The sequence below is a fragment of the Falco cherrug genome, chromosome 3 (assembly GCF_023634085.1).
Source record: "Falco cherrug isolate bFalChe1 chromosome 3, bFalChe1.pri, whole genome shotgun sequence".
NCBI classification, from domain to species: Eukaryota; Metazoa; Chordata; class Aves; order Falconiformes; family Falconidae; genus Falco; species Falco cherrug.
The window spans coordinates 59,180,839-59,199,423 of NC_073699.1; the positions used below are offsets into that span (position 1 = coordinate 59,180,839).

The 18,585-nt window shown below is 42.7% G+C and overlaps 1 protein-coding gene across 1 annotated transcript; it reads left to right on the plus strand.

The window, feature by feature from the left end:
* Positions 1–1,863: 1,863 nt before the first annotated feature.
* Positions 1,864–8,398, plus strand: LOC102050744 (myosin regulatory light chain 2, smooth muscle minor isoform). Its single transcript, XM_055704571.1, has 4 exons — positions 1,864–2,132; positions 6,281–6,478; positions 6,670–6,831; positions 7,798–8,398. The coding sequence occupies exons 2-4, from the start codon at positions 6,295–6,297 to the stop codon at positions 7,968–7,970; spliced, it is 519 nt and encodes a 172-aa protein (XP_055560546.1). The 5' UTR covers positions 1,864–2,132; positions 6,281–6,294; the 3' UTR covers positions 7,971–8,398.
* The last annotated feature ends 10,187 nt before the right edge of the window (positions 8,399–18,585 follow it).

An 18,585-nucleotide genomic window follows, 5' to 3' on the forward strand; every position in this document is an offset into this window, starting at 1 on the left:
TTAAAGATGCCAGAAATCTACTGAGTCTCTAAATTCCTCTCTACCTCACAATATAAAAGTTTGCACACCTTTTCCCATTAAAAAATTACTCAGGAAAAAAAAAAATCTTGCAAAAGGTCAATGGGCATTAAGGTAAACTCAGCTATGATAATTTAGAGTATAGGCTGAAGTCCTCTGTGGTTAGTCAATATATTAAGTATTACTCATCATGTTAAATATTAAACGTGGCAGCTACTCATATCCAGACACTTCCGACGCAGATCCCAGATACAAAAGCTTATTCTGACAGGTCCTCCTACATATTCTTTATTCACATTTTTGCCTTTGATTGTTCTTTTATTTGCACGTTTCATTATTCTAATTTTGGGTAAGCTAACAAATTATTTTAGAATAGGTCATAAAATAAACATACCTATAAATCATTGAGTTAGTATTGCATTAATTTTTGAAACAAAAAATTAGCAAAACATTGGGGTTTAGTATTATTTATTTCATTGTTGGATAAAAATACCTCTAAGATAAAGATCCCCATTCCTGCTCTTACCAAAGCTAAGTCTGCTAAATTACATGTCCATTTCGCCACTGACTTCAGCAGTAGAAGTACTGGAGTCTAGAAGCATAAGTAAAAAAGATTGAAAAAAGTGGTTCAGAACAGCCATGAGTTTCATCTGTGGCACAAGGAATAACCTGTTTCTGGATGACCAGAGGAAAGTCTGTCTCAGCTTCCACATCACAGCCGCTCTGCCAGAGATGCAGAACTGGGGTCAGGCACTGCCCGATAGGATGCAGAAGGCTCGTACCGAGCGGGTGGCCTGCAGCACCTCACTAGCGCACCAGAGAAACGCAGGGGATTTGACAGAGACCATCAAGCTTCCCTGTAAATAAAAAATGCTGCCGGCAGCACCAGCAAGAGGGAAAGCCGTGCAAGCAGCTCCCCCTGGCCCAGCGGCCCCCCACAGCCCTGCTCTCCGCCCGGCCCAGGGAGCCTGTGGGGAGCACAGCCTGGCACATGCACCTCCTGGTCACCTCCGTTAAGTTTATTTCCCTCAAAAAAGTCAGAAATATGGGTAATCTTTCACTGTTTTCACAAACTGTGAGAACTGAACCTGCCTGAGGCCGCTGGCTGTCCATTATGCCTGCTGGCATTGGCTAAAGCGAGTAAAAATTATTCAAAGATGGGAGGACACTGAGGCAACAAACCGCTGTAAGCCCTTTTCCTCAGGAAGCCAGGCCCGGCCTGCTCCGAAGCCCAGCCACACCACATAGTTAACTCGTTAACAACAACCTTCCAGACCGACCCGCTCCATCGGCTGTTGTGACACTTCACCTGCCGAGCACACACGACAGCTTAATAAAACGTACTTTTAGGTTTTACTGGGCTGGCTGCCGGCGCCACCGCGCCACCGCCCCACCCCGGGTGGCCCGAGGCGGCCGGGAACATGCGCTATTTTTCTGTCAGAAAACGAGAACAGCTGAGGCCGGTGGTGCGTTGTGAGGCAGCTGCAACCCTAACCAGCAGTACGGACGCCTGGGAACAGGAGTGCGGTGACGGACGGCAGGAGGGACCGAGGGCAGCCCAGCACGGCGGCCCCAGGGCGGGGAGGTGACACCGGGGAGGTGACACCGCGGACCCCGCCCCGCCGGAACGGCGACCGCCCTGTGGCCACACCCACCGCGGGGCGGGGCGAGGGGATAAGGCCCCGCCCCGCGCGGGCAGGAAACTCCCGCCGTTGCCTTACAAGGGCAGACGTGGCGCTGCCTCCGCCTCCCGCTCCTGGAATGCGGTGACCGTGCCGCGCTGCACCACCGCTGCGCTGCGCCGGGGGGAGGCGGGCGGGACAGAGGCCGAGCCCGGCGCCCGGACCTCGTCCTCCTGGAGACGGTCGAGACCCCCGAGAGGACGCGCGCAGCCCACGGCCACTGCCGGGGCTTGTCCTTGGCACGGCCCGTGGCACCTTGCCGCCGAATCGAGGAGCCCCGCCGGCACCCCTCCGCCGCTCCGCGCGGATGGTCTCGCCCACGCCTTCCTTCCTCTGCGCCGGCGGGCGGCGGCCGCTCGCTCCCTCTCCGGAAGTGCCGGCGCCGCCGCTTCCCGCCGCTCTCGGACTAGGACCTTTTCCCGCAGCCGCCAGGTGAGGCTGGGCCGGGGGCTCTAGCGACCGCCTGCCTGGTGTGGAGCTGGGGGGCGGTGCGGGGTGCGGCGGGCCGGGGCTGTCTGATGAGGCGGGCCGGGGGTCCCTTGCGGCGTCACCCGCCTGCGGAGCAGCCCGCCTCGGCCCCCGCCTCTGTGCTGCCGGGCCCGGCCGGAGCCGAGCGTGGCGCGGACGCCGCGGCGCTCCCTCAGCGAGGAGCCGGGCTGGGGCTGGGGGCCGGCAACGCCCGCGGGCCTGAGCAGCCCGCTGTCGGGAGGGGGCGGCTGCCTTCCAGCCCTCTCCAGCCGTTTCCTCGCCGCCGTCGGAGCGGGGGAAGGGCTGGCCTGGAAGCTCCAGCCGTCGGAAGAGGCTGAGATAGCAGGAGCTGCCGCGAGTCTGCCCTTCCGTGGCGACGTTTGGAAATAACTATGGCCGCAACGACTGCTGGGGACAGCCCGTAGCGGTTTCCATTCCCTAACTTGCAGACAGGCTTCGTTGAGTCACAGGCATTAGATTTTGAGGCAAGTGTGGCTCCTGTACAAGGCTTTGGGAAAATTATTGGTGAGAAGTGTATTAAGGTGGCTTTCAAGACTAGGTGAGGTGGCATAGGGCGGCTTTTTTCCTGGAGGGTGCCTTGGTCTTGCATTTTCCTGCTACCCCCAGACCGCGGTGGATGCGTGGTGGTACCTGATGCTGTAATTGATGGTGTGAGCAGAACTTGGGGTTTAGCTTTGAGGCTGACCTTTGAATTTGATGGTTGAAAAAGAAAGTGACTATTATGTCTTAGCCCATGTAGAGATTTTTTGGGGGGTGGGTTGTGGGGTTTTATTGTGTGATGGGCTTCGGGTTTGTTTTTTTTAATTATTTTTTTTATTTTGAGTGATAGACGGTTACAATCATTGCAGCGTTGTTTTTATAACGTGAGGGTGTCTTCTAAAGTATAACTTTCCATTACTGCCTCTGAACAGATATAGCCTACCACCACTGTTAGTGGGTTGTAAAGTTTCCTATCTTACTGTCTGGCTCAAGCTCTTTAATTGTTCAGTTTTGTCTCCTCCTAGGGTTTATCCTTTTCCCAGAGGTAAGGACCATAAGATGACTTTCTGTGCGTCTGTAGTTTTGATATCAATTGCTTGACTAAGCAAACAAATGTAAACATGCAAGCAGCACGGTGCTATTACTACCTCTCCAGTCTAGTGGGTGTGATTTATTACTTTTTTAATATGTGAAAATCTTCCTAAATTAAGGTTATGTTTTTGGAAATGTCTTGTGGCAAGCGTTACAGGCAAGATCTTACATCTTACATTCTTGAACAGATGCCAAAAAAGGCCCAGACCATTCAGTGCATCATAGTATTAAACAACCGAGACTAAACCTGTCTGTCACTACTTGTACTGTCTAATGTGAAGTTTTTCCACTTTTTATCTACTGAAATTATATTTTTTGGTATATACTTACTCTATTTCCATTATAAAAGCATGATTTTTTAAAAATAATAAATTACCTCGTGGATTTATCAGATGAAATATTATTTTTGTAAAATGAGTGGGTTCTGTGCTTGACTCCAGTGAGGTTAGTTCTGGGTTGTTATTTGTTCCCTGTCGTACATGGAGAGATAACACTGAGTGTAAACACTTGAACTTTCTCATCAGAAATTGATCTCTTTGGCTAAATGTATTGATGTCCTTGTTTTTCTGAACATGTTCCAATTTATAATTCGTAATAGAGCTTCTCAGCTCTGAGTGCCTTGATTCAGGCATAGCTGAACCAAACTTCTGCTGAAAGGCATTACAGTTCTGCGAGACCTAATGTTTCTCTGTACGCAGGCTGACAGGTCTCTTGAAGTGAGAATTGTGTCTTCTGTATTCTGTATGGCTGCTTCTCAAGCCTGGTTGAGGATGGCTAATACAAGCATTGGCAAATGTTTCATCATCTTTAGTATGATACTCTGATGTGGCAATCTTCTGAACAGAATTAAAAAAAAAAAAAATAGGCTTTCTTCCCACCATGTGTAGCTACAGTTGGCAGTAGTCTGCTTTTGTTACCTCCTCTTAGGATTGAATTGTACATGAGAGAATAGCAGATAGTGGCTTGCTGGGAGCACTGCCTTGCAGCACATGCAAAGTAAAATTTTTAGCTTACTTTGGATAGGCCATATCCTGAAAACTATGAATTGTTTCAGACAGTTATTAATAGATACTGTTTGACTCTGTTTTGGGTAGTTGAATTTTTAATCAGTAATTCAGAGTTTTAACAGTAACTTCTGTGAGTGTTTTTACTGAGGTAAAAAAAAGACTGAAGTTATGCACAACCCTTCACTGCTGCTTGAAAGCTAACTACCTTTATTGTCAGCTGTCTTCATAAATACCTAGATGTCAGGAGTTCATATTTATTTGTTGAAGTGTTGTTGGAGGCCAGACATCTCAGATAGCTTGTGATTAGTGAATGCAATGAAGAGAACTTCAGTGTTGAATGATGCGCAGTTGCATTTCATATGCTATTTATAGTTCAGGACATAATGGTTTATACGTCAGAAGAACGTTGTATATGCACATAGGATTTAAAAGTGTGGAATTAGCAGGGGAAATCAGTAACACTCTTTGTAGACAGGCTGAGAAGGACGTAACCATGGAATATCCTTTTATGATCCAGATGCTTGGTACAGCATGTCAGGTATCTGATACAAAGCAAGGTAAAATGTCTTTCATCTTAATTTAAAAAAAAAACCACCTGCTTTTTGCCTATTGGATTGATTAACTGTGTAAGGGAATGAATTTGCTTAATTTTATTCTCTGATTTTTAAGGTTGAATCCAAGTTAGTGACTTCAGTCTTGGCTTTCAGGAGTCTAACAGCAAGTATTGTAACTTTGAGAACTATATGAAAAAGTTAGACCTGTGCTGTGACTGATTACAGTTGCATTTCTGACTAGATATTTTTTTAAAGTTATAAAAATTAATACTTTGTAAATTTCAAAATGTTGGTGTTCTTGTGACTACAGGTGCAGCTTAAATTTGTCCTCTTTCAGGACATACTTGCTGCAGCTGCTTCCTGTAAAATTCAAAATCAAGGATGGAAGGAATCTGGTTTACATAACACTTGGTTTGGGCATAATAATGGGCTATAGCTGTATAGATTGCTTGCATTAGATAAAACTAGAGCATAGAGGCATACAAGACTTGTAGAAACAACATTAAACAGGGTCTGTTTCCTTCTGATCTGATGTTGAGGCCTTTTGTGTTTGTGTTTCAGTGAATGACTCAGCTTTTTGTGATAGTACCATCAACCATAGCTGAACACTAAATGTATCTTCCCAGCTAAATAGAAGCACTTGAAAGCCTCACTTCTATCCTGATTTTATTAGTTATAACATGTTAACTACCACATTTATTTTTCATTTGACAGCTCAAGGGTAACAATGAAATCAGTATATTACTGATGCATGGAGCTATATAAAAATTCTAAGAATATATAAAGTTTTTAAAGGTTGATAACTTACAAGAAACAGTTAAGATTTTTAGAACTATGGTGTCGTTAATTCATTTAAAGCAGAGTATGCTGGCATTTGCATGTGTAATGGTTCCACTGTGTAAGAGAAGAACAATGCACTACTTTTGAACCAAGTCCATGTCCTTTCTCTAACACACACAATCCTGTAGTTGACTTTGATGAAAGAACTCTAATAGGACTTCTTTAGCAGATATTTCTCCCAGCATCGTTCAACAATCTTCACAAAAACCTTATGCTTGATTTCTTTAACCACTGTATACTATGCTAGGCTAGCAGCCCCATATACTTCTACGTGGTAGGTCAGCAGTGTGCCTCCTGAACTGATAAATAATGTAGTCATCCTAATGTGTGGAAGATGCTGATAAGAGTATTGACTCAGTAATTCAAGCACTGTGATTTGATTTGTTTCATGTAGCCTGCTATTGGCCTAGAGTGCCAGTCCCTGGATCCTGAAGTGTTATGTTTAATAGCAAGTGAAGTCTGAATGAAACGAAATGGAGCCTGAGATATTAAAATAAATGTGTACTTTGGGGTATTTGCTTATTACATGGAATTTGATATGCCTTTATCCATCCCTACCCCAAGGACTTGTAATATGATTTAATAAGGCTAAATCTTTAGTATGTTTCTGTCTTCCTAGAACCAACAGTCAACATGTCCAGCAAAAGGGCAAAGACGAAGACCACCAAGAAGCGCCCTCAGCGTGCCACTTCCAATGTATTTGCAATGTTTGATCAGTCGCAGATTCAGGAGTTCAAGGAGGCCTTCAACATGATCGACCAGAACAGGGACGGCTTCATTGACAAGGAGGACTTGCACGATATGCTCGCCTCCCTTGGTAATGTCACTTTTCTGTTTATGGTTGCCAAACAACTTTGTGCAATACTTACATTATTATATTCTAAATAATATTTAGAATACTGTGTTTGGGATAGCTTATGAGAAGTGTCTCCATTTGTATTGAGCTATTCAGCTTGCTTTTTCTTTTAGTTTGAAAGCTAAACCAAATATGAATCCCTTTATCCCTAGGAAAGAATCCAACGGATGAATACTTAGATGCCATGATGAATGAGGCTCCAGGCCCCATAAACTTCACGATGTTCCTTACAATGTTTGGTGAGAAGTTAAATGGCACCGATCCGGAAGATGTAATCAGGAATGCGTTTGCTTGCTTTGATGAAGAAGCAACAGGTATGTGGGTAAAGTAACAGTGTATGTGTATTAGTTTTGTAACAAATAATCATATTCACAGAGGTGGTGATGACTAGGTCTGGAAACTCTTTTGATTTCTGTAAACTGAAAATCATGCCTCATCACCTGAAATTACATTTTCAAAGACTGCAAAGCTTAAAATCACAGACTTCTGGCACTTCTTGCTTCTGTTGTTCAAGACGGGTGAAAGTAAAAAATGTGGATTGGAAACTAGGGTCTTAAATTTTTCCTAACTTAAGTTGCCCCAGAGCTGAATATTATGTAAGGGGAGTCCTTGTCTTCAAAGCTGTTGAGCTTTTATGAAGAACTTATTTTCTGTCAGCAACTTGTATCCATGCACCTTCCCTCTTTTAAGCTACACTTAACTGGAGAAGGAAATGAATCGGGGGGGAAGAACCTTGTGTGACTCAAAGTGCTGACAGAAGGATCACAAGTTCTATATAAGGTTGCTTGTTTAATAAACAATGCCAAAAGTGTATTCTTTGCAGCCAGTCAGTCTAGTAAATCTGAGTGGTGTCGCTGATTTAAGATCAATTTAATATCTTTGAAATATCTCAAACTTTCCTGTGGTTCATGCACTTCTTGAACACTGGTAGTCAGGTTCCATCATTTTTTTTTTTTCAGTGGTTTCCATTAGGAATGTTCAAGACCAGATGGATTCCCTTTGTGTAAAATACAAATTTGTATATTCTTTGAAACAACACAGGCAAATCTCAGAACGGCCTTTACCTGAAGTGAGAGCATGCAAATCAACAAAGAGGCTTGACTTGATTGAATACTTGTAATTATTCAGTAATTACAGTAATAGGTTTTAATGGCTGTTTTCATTTGGCAACAAAAACTGTAGGTATCATTAATTGAACAAAAAAATTTGAAGACAGACATTATTATCTGTCTATCAGCTGATAAATGTAAACACTTATGTCCTCTTCTGTTGTGTTCAAGGGTTCATCCAGGAAGACTACCTGCGGGAGCTGCTGACGACGATGGGAGACAGGTTCACAGATGAAGAGGTGGATGAGCTGTACAGAGAGGCCCCCATCGATAAAAAGGGGAATTTCAACTACATTGAATTCACGCGCATCCTGAAACATGGAGCAAAAGACAAGGATGACTGAGCAAATCACCTGATACCTGCAGATTATCTCTACTTTACACTTACATTTATTTTTGAGGGTTTCTTCCTGATAGAACTTGTTGCATGCATTTAGCTTTACAGCTTTTGCCTTTGTCAATGTATTTATCTATTCCAGGCCGTTTAGGCATATTTGCACCTGTGTAATCAGACTGGAACTGGGGAAAATATTGTGAGGAAAAGGGTATGGGGACAAAGATGCCTGGATTTGATGGTCCAGGAAAACAATCTCAATGTTTCTGGATTAGCTGGATTTTTACACTTTTGTAATAAATGCCATTTTGGAATAAAGATTGCTATATAGATAAATACCCTAATTTTTTTGTGAAAAATGACACTTCTATTATGCTTTTACAAATGCAGGGGTTAATTTGCAACTGCAAGTAAAATACAATTAAGCTGGAAAACTCATTTTCTTAATGTCTTGTTTGGTGTCACACAGTCCTGAAATGTGCCTAGTGGGATGTGCTGATCTTTAAAAATGTAGCTGTAGTAATTTCTTAACTCAGATTTTTAAGTGGGATTGGACTAGTGTAAGTAGTTAGCCAAAGAAATGGTTAGGGAAGATTGTTAGAATTGCCTTATCACCAGCAGAGAACATTAATGATTATTGAGCAGGTATCATGCCCAACTTTTATTTTCTTTTAATATTGCTTTTTAGCAATAATTTCATGTCAAAGTTTGCATTCCTGTTTGCTAAGTTTTTATGTTGGCAATAACTGGGAATTAGGCATATTTTTTTCCCTTCAGTTGAAGGAAGCTTGTGCAATGGAATCTGAGAAGCTACAGTGCCTGTGATAGCGCTAATTAACAGCAATACATGGCTGGAAAACCTATATACAGCTGTATTCTGTATCTTAATGCGTTTGCATGTCAGAATGTCGGCAAAGTTGTTCTGAGAATTAACTTGGTAAAGTGCTATACATGCTGAAGTCCCTCTCACTTTTTAAAAGGTCATGCATATTCCTTAGGTACATTGGTAAGATGACTTTTAAGCAAGCAGGAACCATTCATTCAACAACATCTGTGCTGATGCTGTTGCCGTTGCCTCAAATACCAAGAAAAGAGGAAGGTGGTTCTCTTAAGCATGACTGTATCCTTCCATGTGTCTTATTTTTCTGGCTACTGCCAGCTGAAAGAAATAAGAGAAATTTCTCGCCTACATATTTTATCAGTTAAAGTGATGACCTCTTACCCAGGAACCCTGCCCTCAGCTACTTTGCATGACTTAGGACCCCAAGGAACAGAAATTTTACTTCAGCTAAAGGGTTGTAAAGGCTGGGACAGCTTATCTGGTAAGGAGGGTTTGTCTCGTTTTGCAGTGTGGTAGCGTGAAGGCTCAGTTACTTAATCTTGCTTCTGTTCCCAGTATGGTAGTTCTTGAAGGTATTCTGGCTTTAGCTTTGTAAATAAATTAGTTTGACAAAGTATACTTGGTAGGCGTACTTTTTAATTTTTTTTTGTTATTGCTGTGTAGCTTCTACTTCTAGGCTTAATTGAAATGAGTTTTCAGCCATTCCTTTTCCGATTTTCTGGTTTATTTGCTAACTGGAATGTAGCCTTAGTTTTTGTTTTTTCCTACCTGTGTTATTTGCTGTAATACTACAGACTGCCATGCCTGCTCCTTTTTTTTCCAAAGTTTGTTTTTAAACTATTTCAGTGCTCCTTGCAATGGTGGCTGAGGTATTTCTCCATGGCATGCCTGCAAGATTCTAGTAATGGCTGATTTTTTTGGAAGGGACACATGGAAGTTTTCACGTACATAGCCTGTGTGACAAAGATAAGAGTGGCGATCTAGGAAACATTTGTCTTGTTGAAACGTTGCTATGTAACTAAGCTGAAGAAGATACTGTCACTTCTTTAGACCGATCTTGTCACATCCTTGCAATTTAATACTGTGTGCATACGTGCAAGCAGCCTGTAGAAAGGATAGATGTTAGACTATGTTGATGATTTTTTTTTTTCCCATTGACTGTCTAAATGGTGTATCAGTTTTCTTATGTTATGACCAGTGGGCGCCCAAACCATTCTTTCCCTGGTACTATCTTCTCAGTAAATTTTAGGTGCTGATATGTTACACCAAGTAATAGGCAGACAAGCCAGCTGGCTGCTTCTTGCTGGAAATAAGTTTTGAAGTAGTGATTTTTAAATCCTGAATATGAGTTACATAAAAGAGAATCTCTTATCCTCCTTGAGAGGAAATTGTCCGCTTAATTTTCTGTACCTACTGCTCTCTGTTTTTGAACAGCTAGCTGAAACATGGGATGTAGCTACTTTGTTCCTCATCGTGCTGCACAGGTGCTAGGCTCTTGGCTGCTTTCCCCAGTTAGGGGGTGGTGAGGGCAGGGAACTGTATTAATGCAAAGGTACCTGCCCAGGAAGACATGCCATTGAGAAAGAATTTCCAACTGTGTTCGAGTATATTTAATGATGGCCTTCCAAGTTCAGGTTTCCCTAGTATCTGTATTGTAATGTGGGAAACTAGTTAACCTGCAAGTGGGCACAAGCCCCTTAACCGCCAGAAGGCTACGAGACCTACAGACCCAGCCAAGAGACCATATAAGAGCATCTGATGCATTTTGTAGCCAGGCAGCGAGGAATGTCCAGACAGCTGAGGCTGCATGCTGAGGGCTGTAGGGATGTGTCATCAGTGATCCGCTTCCAAAAATAAAAATAACTGGTCACTGAAGCAGCTTAAGCTTCTGATGACTTAGACTTAGCATTTTGCAGTCAAAATCTTGGAACCTAATCTTTTCTCCCTTGGGGTTCATATATAATGATCTCCAAGCCCTATGCCAGAGTAAGCTTATGATGAAAAACTATTTTCATAGACTGATGCACACATTTAATAGCCTTACATCTACAGTGATATAAATAATGCCTTGTGAAGCACTACTGAAAACCAGTGACTTATTTTATGTGACCCATTTACCCTGTTCTAAGGCTACATCCGCAAAGGCTGACTGGAAGCCAAGGAGCTGCTGCGGCTGCATGACAAACCTCCAAAGGGGACTACGTGTGTGTGAAGGGCTGCCAGCGTGTGCCTACCTGCTGCCTTCTTTTTTTTCCCCTCCTCTCACTGCTGCTGGAGATACAGGTAATATGCAACACTTTAACCATTTGTTTCTATTCTATTCTCTATGCTGCCTTTCAGTGAATGAAACGATCAAACAATCTTTTATCACGCGGTGATCAGGTGAGTGAAGCATTCTGCAACATGAAGTCAGCTTAATATAAGAGCTTAGCAACTAACGGATGTCACAGAGGTGGTGTCGTACGCTCTGAAGTAAGGATCTGTTTCACCACTGCCCTAAGAACTATCTTTAGATGGGTTGTTTCTAGGATCACTGTCATATGTCGGGAAACAAAACTAACGCAGGGGCCCCATCCTGGCACAGGAAACCAGCAACAGTATGCCTTTGTGTCCTCCCCAGTGCATTTGTTCCAAAAGCTGGAAAATACCTGAAATCTCATCATCACATGTTTCTCGTGACCCTTTCTTGTCCGGAATGTTACTAACATATTCCTTGGTATGTTCTTGCGGAGTTTCAAATGGCAACAAATAGCTCTTTTGCCATACTGAAAGCATTCAGGCAAGCTAAGTCTTAATAACAGGTGAGTAACAACCAAAGTTGAGTCGGGAATATTTTAGCTATCACCAGTTAATCTGCCATTGGTATTGCCTGTGCACCCATGCTCCTCTTTTGGCTTGCCTACTTAATTTTTCAAACTCCACTGTCACTTCTAGATAATCTCCTCCTTTTGAAAAATTATTTAGGATGACAGTAACTCGGAAACAGTATTACAAAAGCCAGGAACAATATAGAGGCGAAAAGAAATCAGTAAATGCATCTCAAAATGCAGCTTAAAAATAAGTTATCATGAAATGTCGAAAAGCAATACTGGGGGGCAAACAAATTCCACGCAGCTCATTTTTGTTGTGTTCCAACAGGTGCTCCACAGAGATCACTGTTTTCCCAAACTTCTCATAGACAGAAAACTTTTTATCTCCAAAAAAAAAAAAAAGAAAGATAAAGAAAAAAAAAGTAGCAGCACCCAGCTGCTCTTCCTGTTTTCCTCTGCAGCCCATGGGCCTGTACCCACATCGTTGCCTGTTCCTGGGGACCACTCATTGTGGGTAGGAGCCAGCTCGGTGCTGGGGGCAGACAAAGCAGGCAGGCTGCTGTGGGAGCAAGTCCCTGTGCTAGACCTTGGCGGGAGCAGGGGAAATTGTCTTGCAAATTTCAACAATACAGAAAAATATACTGGAAAGGAATGTTTTCAGACCAAAGGTGTGATACTCCCTAGAGAAAAGGTGATACGTAACAGTCATTGCATCACAGGGCTTAAGGGGTCATTCGGTTTCTAACAATGTAATACATCTAAGGGAAAATATTTACATGTTTCTCAGAAGCACTTGTTTAACAGGAGAGCAGGAAATCAAACCGCCTCCTAGAAAATCCCAGCTGCTTGCTGTGCTGCACGCAGGCTCCCGGCCACGCAGCGTCATCCAGTCCCTTGGCAAACCAGCCTTGCACCCTTACAAAGCTTGAAAGACGGTTACAAATACTACAGGATTAGGCAGGTCAAGCCTAACTTTAGGACGCATGCCTCAAGGAGCAGATGGTATGTGACAGCAGCATTCATTTTACATGCTTGTAAGCTGTCACTGTTCAATTTTGCCACGTTTATTTAATCCTTAAGTTGTAATATTTCGTCACATTTTAAGGTATCAGTGAGTACAACCTCACTAAATACTGAACTAAGTTTTGGTTTTTTCCCCATGAGTGTTGTGGACACAGCTCCTTGGAAGTTAAAAAGACAACATTTCACATTACTTTCCAGCTTCTGTCTAGCATATTCAAGGAAGTGGGTGTAAAAAGAGGCCTGCGAGCCCTGTCTTGGTATGTGCTAAAATAGAGCTGGCGTCAGATACCAGTAACCTGAGCCTTGACTTAGCGTTGTATCTAACTGACCGGGTTTTTTCCCTTTGTTGAATTCTTCTTCCTTAATTGTGAGCTAACGATCTTCAACACAATACATTTTATACTGGTAACATACTACCACCCCACAAGAAGCATGTTGATTTTGAAATGGTTCCACCAGCTGACAAAACCTGCATAGGCATTAGCTAGTGAGAAAACTGGCAACAGCTTACTTTTTATGTCAAAGACCTGACTGAATTTGCTCCTCCTTGTTTTCTGAGTATGTTTTAAAATATCATCTTAGGCCTTCAGCCAAGCATTGAGCACATCTCATTTTCTTCCTTATTTGTACATACATATTGTCAGATAGATACAGAAATGCAAGGGGAGGGCATATACGTAGGTCCTTAGGTTTAGCAGAATTAATTCCATGTATTTGAAAGACCGGTGGCCTCACTCTCTTCTTACTAAGAATACCTTAGGAACACTTACTTTTGTATTTCACTTATAAACATTGTGGAATCATGGTGTCTGGCAATACTTCTCATTAAAGCTAGTGCAAAAAGGGGAGAAAAACCCAGAGCCTTGGGTAAAATTATTGGCACTTACTAGTTGGAATAAAAAACAAGTGATGGACATACAGCACAAATAGCAGTACGGTGACTTCTTTGTCATAGAGAACAGGTAGCAAGGGACAAAAGCCTAACAGAAATCAATGGCCCAAGATGTACTTTTCAATTTTTCCTTTATTTTTTTTAATTTGTGATTGTATATACAAAGGACTTTGGACTTAGCAGACAAGGTGCTCCTTGCATTTCCAAGTCCAGTCCCTCAATACTTTGTCAGACGTGTTCAGTGCCCATTCATATGGTGACTGAGGTGCAGATTTAAATAATTATATTGAGGTTTTTTGTTTTCTCTTGTTTTACAACACTTCAGAGGCTATTTTATTTATGTTCATTACATTTCTCTGCTTTGTCCTTGGCCCTGGCGTACTGTTGTCATATGATGCTCTAGAGAACTTAGGTCCTCACCTTTTTCTCAGCTATGCACAGTGGAAGTTACCAGAAAGTCAAAACAGAACTATTTCTCATTTTCAATGTGGAGAAAGATTGTATCTTTCTTCTATAGGCTCCAGTACATTCTTTGAGAGCCTTTATTTTTCATGTTTTCAGCATCCACATTGTGGCAGGCACCACCTGGAAATGCAGTAATTTACCATTTTTATTCATGAGGTGTTTGAATGAACACAGGGAACACCCTGCAGCCAGTTAGAAGTCTTGCTCTGAGGCCCTCCAAGAAACCCAAGCAAAGGCATGCATTCAGAATCCCTTCTTTCACTCATGACTTCTCAAACATTTTCCCTCTGGATGACTGCACGGGAGCTATTTTTGGAGAAATTCCAGAACAACTCTGGGACACTCCCAGCATCACAAAAAGAATGGCTGTCACACTGATACAGCACTGCACTTGGGATAGCTTGGCAGAGATAACAGATGCCAGCTGGAATCAGGGAAGAAGGGATGATGGAAAGGCAGATGAATGAGCCAAAATACAAGGTGAAGAAATTGACAGTCAAAATGCTTTTGTTAAATGACTGTTTACACCTAGAACTGTCTCAGATGGATATATTTAATTTTGATTGTGCTGTCAATACTAAACCTCTGTAACTAGCATTTGCTGCTTTTGTTGAACAGTGATAACATGCTCAGAAAAAAACCCTGCACTTAACCAGCAAAACTTTCCATCCAACTTCCACACATTTTTAATTCTTAATTTGATGTGAAAATCACAAATATACTTTTTCATCTAGTCTCTCTTTTTAGACTCTTCGGTTCATTCCCTATGCATATCCTCAGTCTTCTATGATGACCAAGGGTATGGAATAGCTTCTGTACAAAATTACTGAAGTGGGACTGTGCTGTAGCTGACGGAACATGCAAAAGCTCTGTAGAAGCAAAAGTAACATAAAAGAGGTGGACACGCAATTCAGCCTTAGCATTTCTTCCAATATAAAATCTAGACCATCAAATAAAAATAGGAATAGGTAGGTTCAAAATCAGTAAGGTGAAGTTCTTCATGTAACAAATAGCAACCTTGCAAAGAATCCAAAAACACCTGCAAAGGATATCAGGGATGCTAAATTTACATCAATTCAAGCACTGCGTATTAGGCAAGCTTGTGAAAGAAGTTCATCATGGGTTACTAAATACCACATCTGGCTCAGGGTGGCTTATCCTTCCATGAGCTAAAAATAGCAGAGGGTGGGAGAAGATTCTGGGAAAACAGGCTACCCTGATTGTTATTCTTCCCAAAATACCTGCATATGGCTATTGCTGCTGTTTTCCCCCTCAAGAACAGGCTAAAAGCACCCAGTGTGCTCTATTCTCTAAAAAGAAGAGGAAGTATAGAGAAAGAGGTTCTCAAAAAATCTGATGATTTTTAAGTTTCAGAGAATAAACCAAAACAATAAAACTCTCCAGAGACTTGGAGACTTCACAGCATCTATTCTTTGTTGAAGGCACTCAGGGAAACAGTAAGCACATCCCAGCAGTGTTCCACCTAGAAATGCAAGAAGAGGACACAGCCGCTGGGCTTCCCCTTGCCCACTCTCAAGACGAATTTTGACTTGCTGAAAAATCAGGGTGAGACTTGGACAATCTCATTTAACCCCAGCTTCATGGTCATCATTATCTCAGGAGGCAGCAAGATCTGAACGTTGAGCAAAACTCCAGCTTGAGCAATCATGACAGGCTTGCTTTCCTCCTCACCACTGTGTACGGCCAAAGGTGGGCGCTGGGGGTGATCCTGGTGCTTTTCCTGGCCTTGCAGTGAGCAAGACTGCACAGAAGCAGACCAGTCCCCTGGCCCCGACTTGTTCAGTACAGTTGCTTTTGTGGAGCAGACAGCACAGACACACGGTCTGTGGGAACGGCAGCACAGCAAAGGATGGCCAAGACTTTGCTCCCTGCTTTCCACATCCAGAACACACATCTCTTTACAGCCAGGGTGCACTGGGCTAGGCAGACTTCTACTGTGAGCCAGTCCCGTTGTTCCTGTAACATTAATTAGATTCATACAGAAACATCATATGACACAGATTGATTCTGCTTCATTAAGCAACCAAGTTAATCATAAATATTTGCAGTGTCATCATAACTCAGCAGAGGTGGTGAAATGGAGAGAATTAAACGGAGGGAGAAGGTTTACTGCAAATCGCTTGCTGTCACAGCCTTAGAACTTAAGTATGAAACAAATAATTTTGAAGGCTTTTAGACAGTTCAAAGAAAATAAGCCTAGGAAAACATTCCAACAGCACCAAAGTAGTTGAGTATTTTAGATGGAAAATACATGGAAAAATTATACATTTAGCTTAAAAGTTTTTTTTTCTAATGACTGACATAAATGAGAAAGTGGAAGTAACAAAAGTAGTAGAAAGAAAACAACCGAAGGATTTAAGAGTTCAGCACTTGAAAAAATATTTTCAGAATAGATAAATAAATTCCTGTTCTGTGCCGTTTATGCAGGAAATCACGCGGTACTGACAAATTAACAAATTTTTGGCACACATTCTGGGACGCTGTCGTGCAAGCGCTTTCCCCCCGCCCACAGAGCGAGCGCTGCCTGGGACCGCGGCCCGTCACCAGGCGGCGCTGTTGCGGGTCGCAGCGCTGTTGGGGGCGCAGCCCCGCCCCCGCAGGCGCACCCCCCCGGCACACACGGCCCGGGCCCCCCGCGCTCGTTCTGCGGGGGCTGCACGGCCGGACCGCGCCGTTCCTGCTGGTGGGGTGGCACAAGGCTGGGTGAACGCTCCGCAGCACAGCTACCCATCCCCGCCCTGCGCTCCCCAGAACGCGCTCTGCCTGGGATGTGCCCGGACCGTTCAGAAGCGCCCAAAGGCCGTATTCAAGACCAGGCCTGCGGTCCCATCAGATAGCGATCTGCAAGCGCAGCTCTGTACAGTCAGGAAGCGCCACCGGAGCGCAGAGCAGCCTGCGTACTCCAGAAACAGCCTGTGGCTTCCTCAGAAAGAGTCTGCAAGGCAGCAAGGAATGGGATTACAGCCAGCATCAGCCAGGGATGCACAGTCACTGTGAACTAAGCGCTGTTGGAGGCTGCGGGCAGCTCAGGGGTACCATCCTCAAGCACCCGGCCTCTCCAGAGGGAGGTTTAAACAGCAGAAACTAAGTCCACCCTTCACCTGAGAGATCACCACAACCACCTTAATTAAAAGCTGAAGTACAAGCTAACACATTCACAAAAAAAAAAAAAAGGCCTTTATTGGTTTTGTCTTTTTTTACGATTTATGTTAATAAATAAAAAAATATTCACAAAATATTATGAGGCAAAACAAATCCCTTTTACCCCCTTTAAATTCCTTTAGTTGTACCTTGAATGCTGGAATCAAGTAAAATTGAACCATTTGTAAAAGCATTATATAGATTTACGTCACACAGAAAATGGTCTGCTTATAACAACTGCTTCTCATTCCATCATCACGGAATCACAAAATGGTCAGGGTTGGTTATGATGCGATAAATTGAAGACAAAAGCCGAGAGAAAAGAGAGATTGAAATTGAGATTTGTCAGTAACAACTGATCTCACACTGGGCCAACAATATTACCGTATCTATTCTCACGTCTTTGAAAGTTAAACGCTAAAAACAACATACACGGTGACAAGTTTCATGTAACACCTTTTTAATAGCATGAAAAACAATACACTATAGCGTAGCATGTTTACAGCAGTGGTTCAATTTGAAGTAACTGATGAAAGGATTTTAAATGAAGATATCAAATAACTATTTTCATAATTAAATTGCAACACACAACTCAGTTGTCAACATTATCCCAGGGTATTTTAATAACTCTATTACTATCTTGGTGTTTCTACAGCTCTCCTGACCACTCACACTTTGCATATAATTACCTTGAAACTATGTGCCATGTCTAGTAAGTACAGAGGATTTTCCCCTAAAACTGTTTTCCATTAGCATGCTCTCAATTCAGCAAAGTTTAGTATTTTTTTCCATTGCATGTTGAGGCAAATTTTAGAAAAGCAATATTAAAATTCATCGGGGAGGTATTTCTATAAGCTAATTAGGCCAAATTCTCAGACCTCATGAAGTAACTCTTCTGGTTTAAGGGGAGGGCAGGAAAGAAAGTTGGCCCTTCTAGCAGTTGTGTCTTCAGATCTCGGCCTGCGATTTCTAGATTGTATATTAACTTCAGTATATACAGTACCTAAACATAATCCATTTGCATTTGTAAACACAATCAGTAATTTCAACAAATGCACGTTCATGTGGTTTTTTCCATTTCCTCCTTAAGAGTTACTGTTTAATAAGATACTGATCGTATACCAACAAAACTGATAACAGACAGCAAAGGAGTTAAAAGAATGATAAACTGACAGTGCAGCTTTCCATCTGACAATATTCAGAATGCCTTTGTGTACCAAACCACAGCTACTTGAAGCCCAAGTGATTTCTATGGGGCTTCAATACGCAAAATGTGAATAAGCATGCCCTTAAGAAAAATCTCAGAAATGCAGAAGCGGTCACGGGCTACAGACCAACTGCTTCTGATGTCATTTCAGACCCCATCCTCAGGGGAGCTCTAAAAAGACCTTGTAACTCAATTTCTTTGAGATCCTACATCAGTAAATGAAGC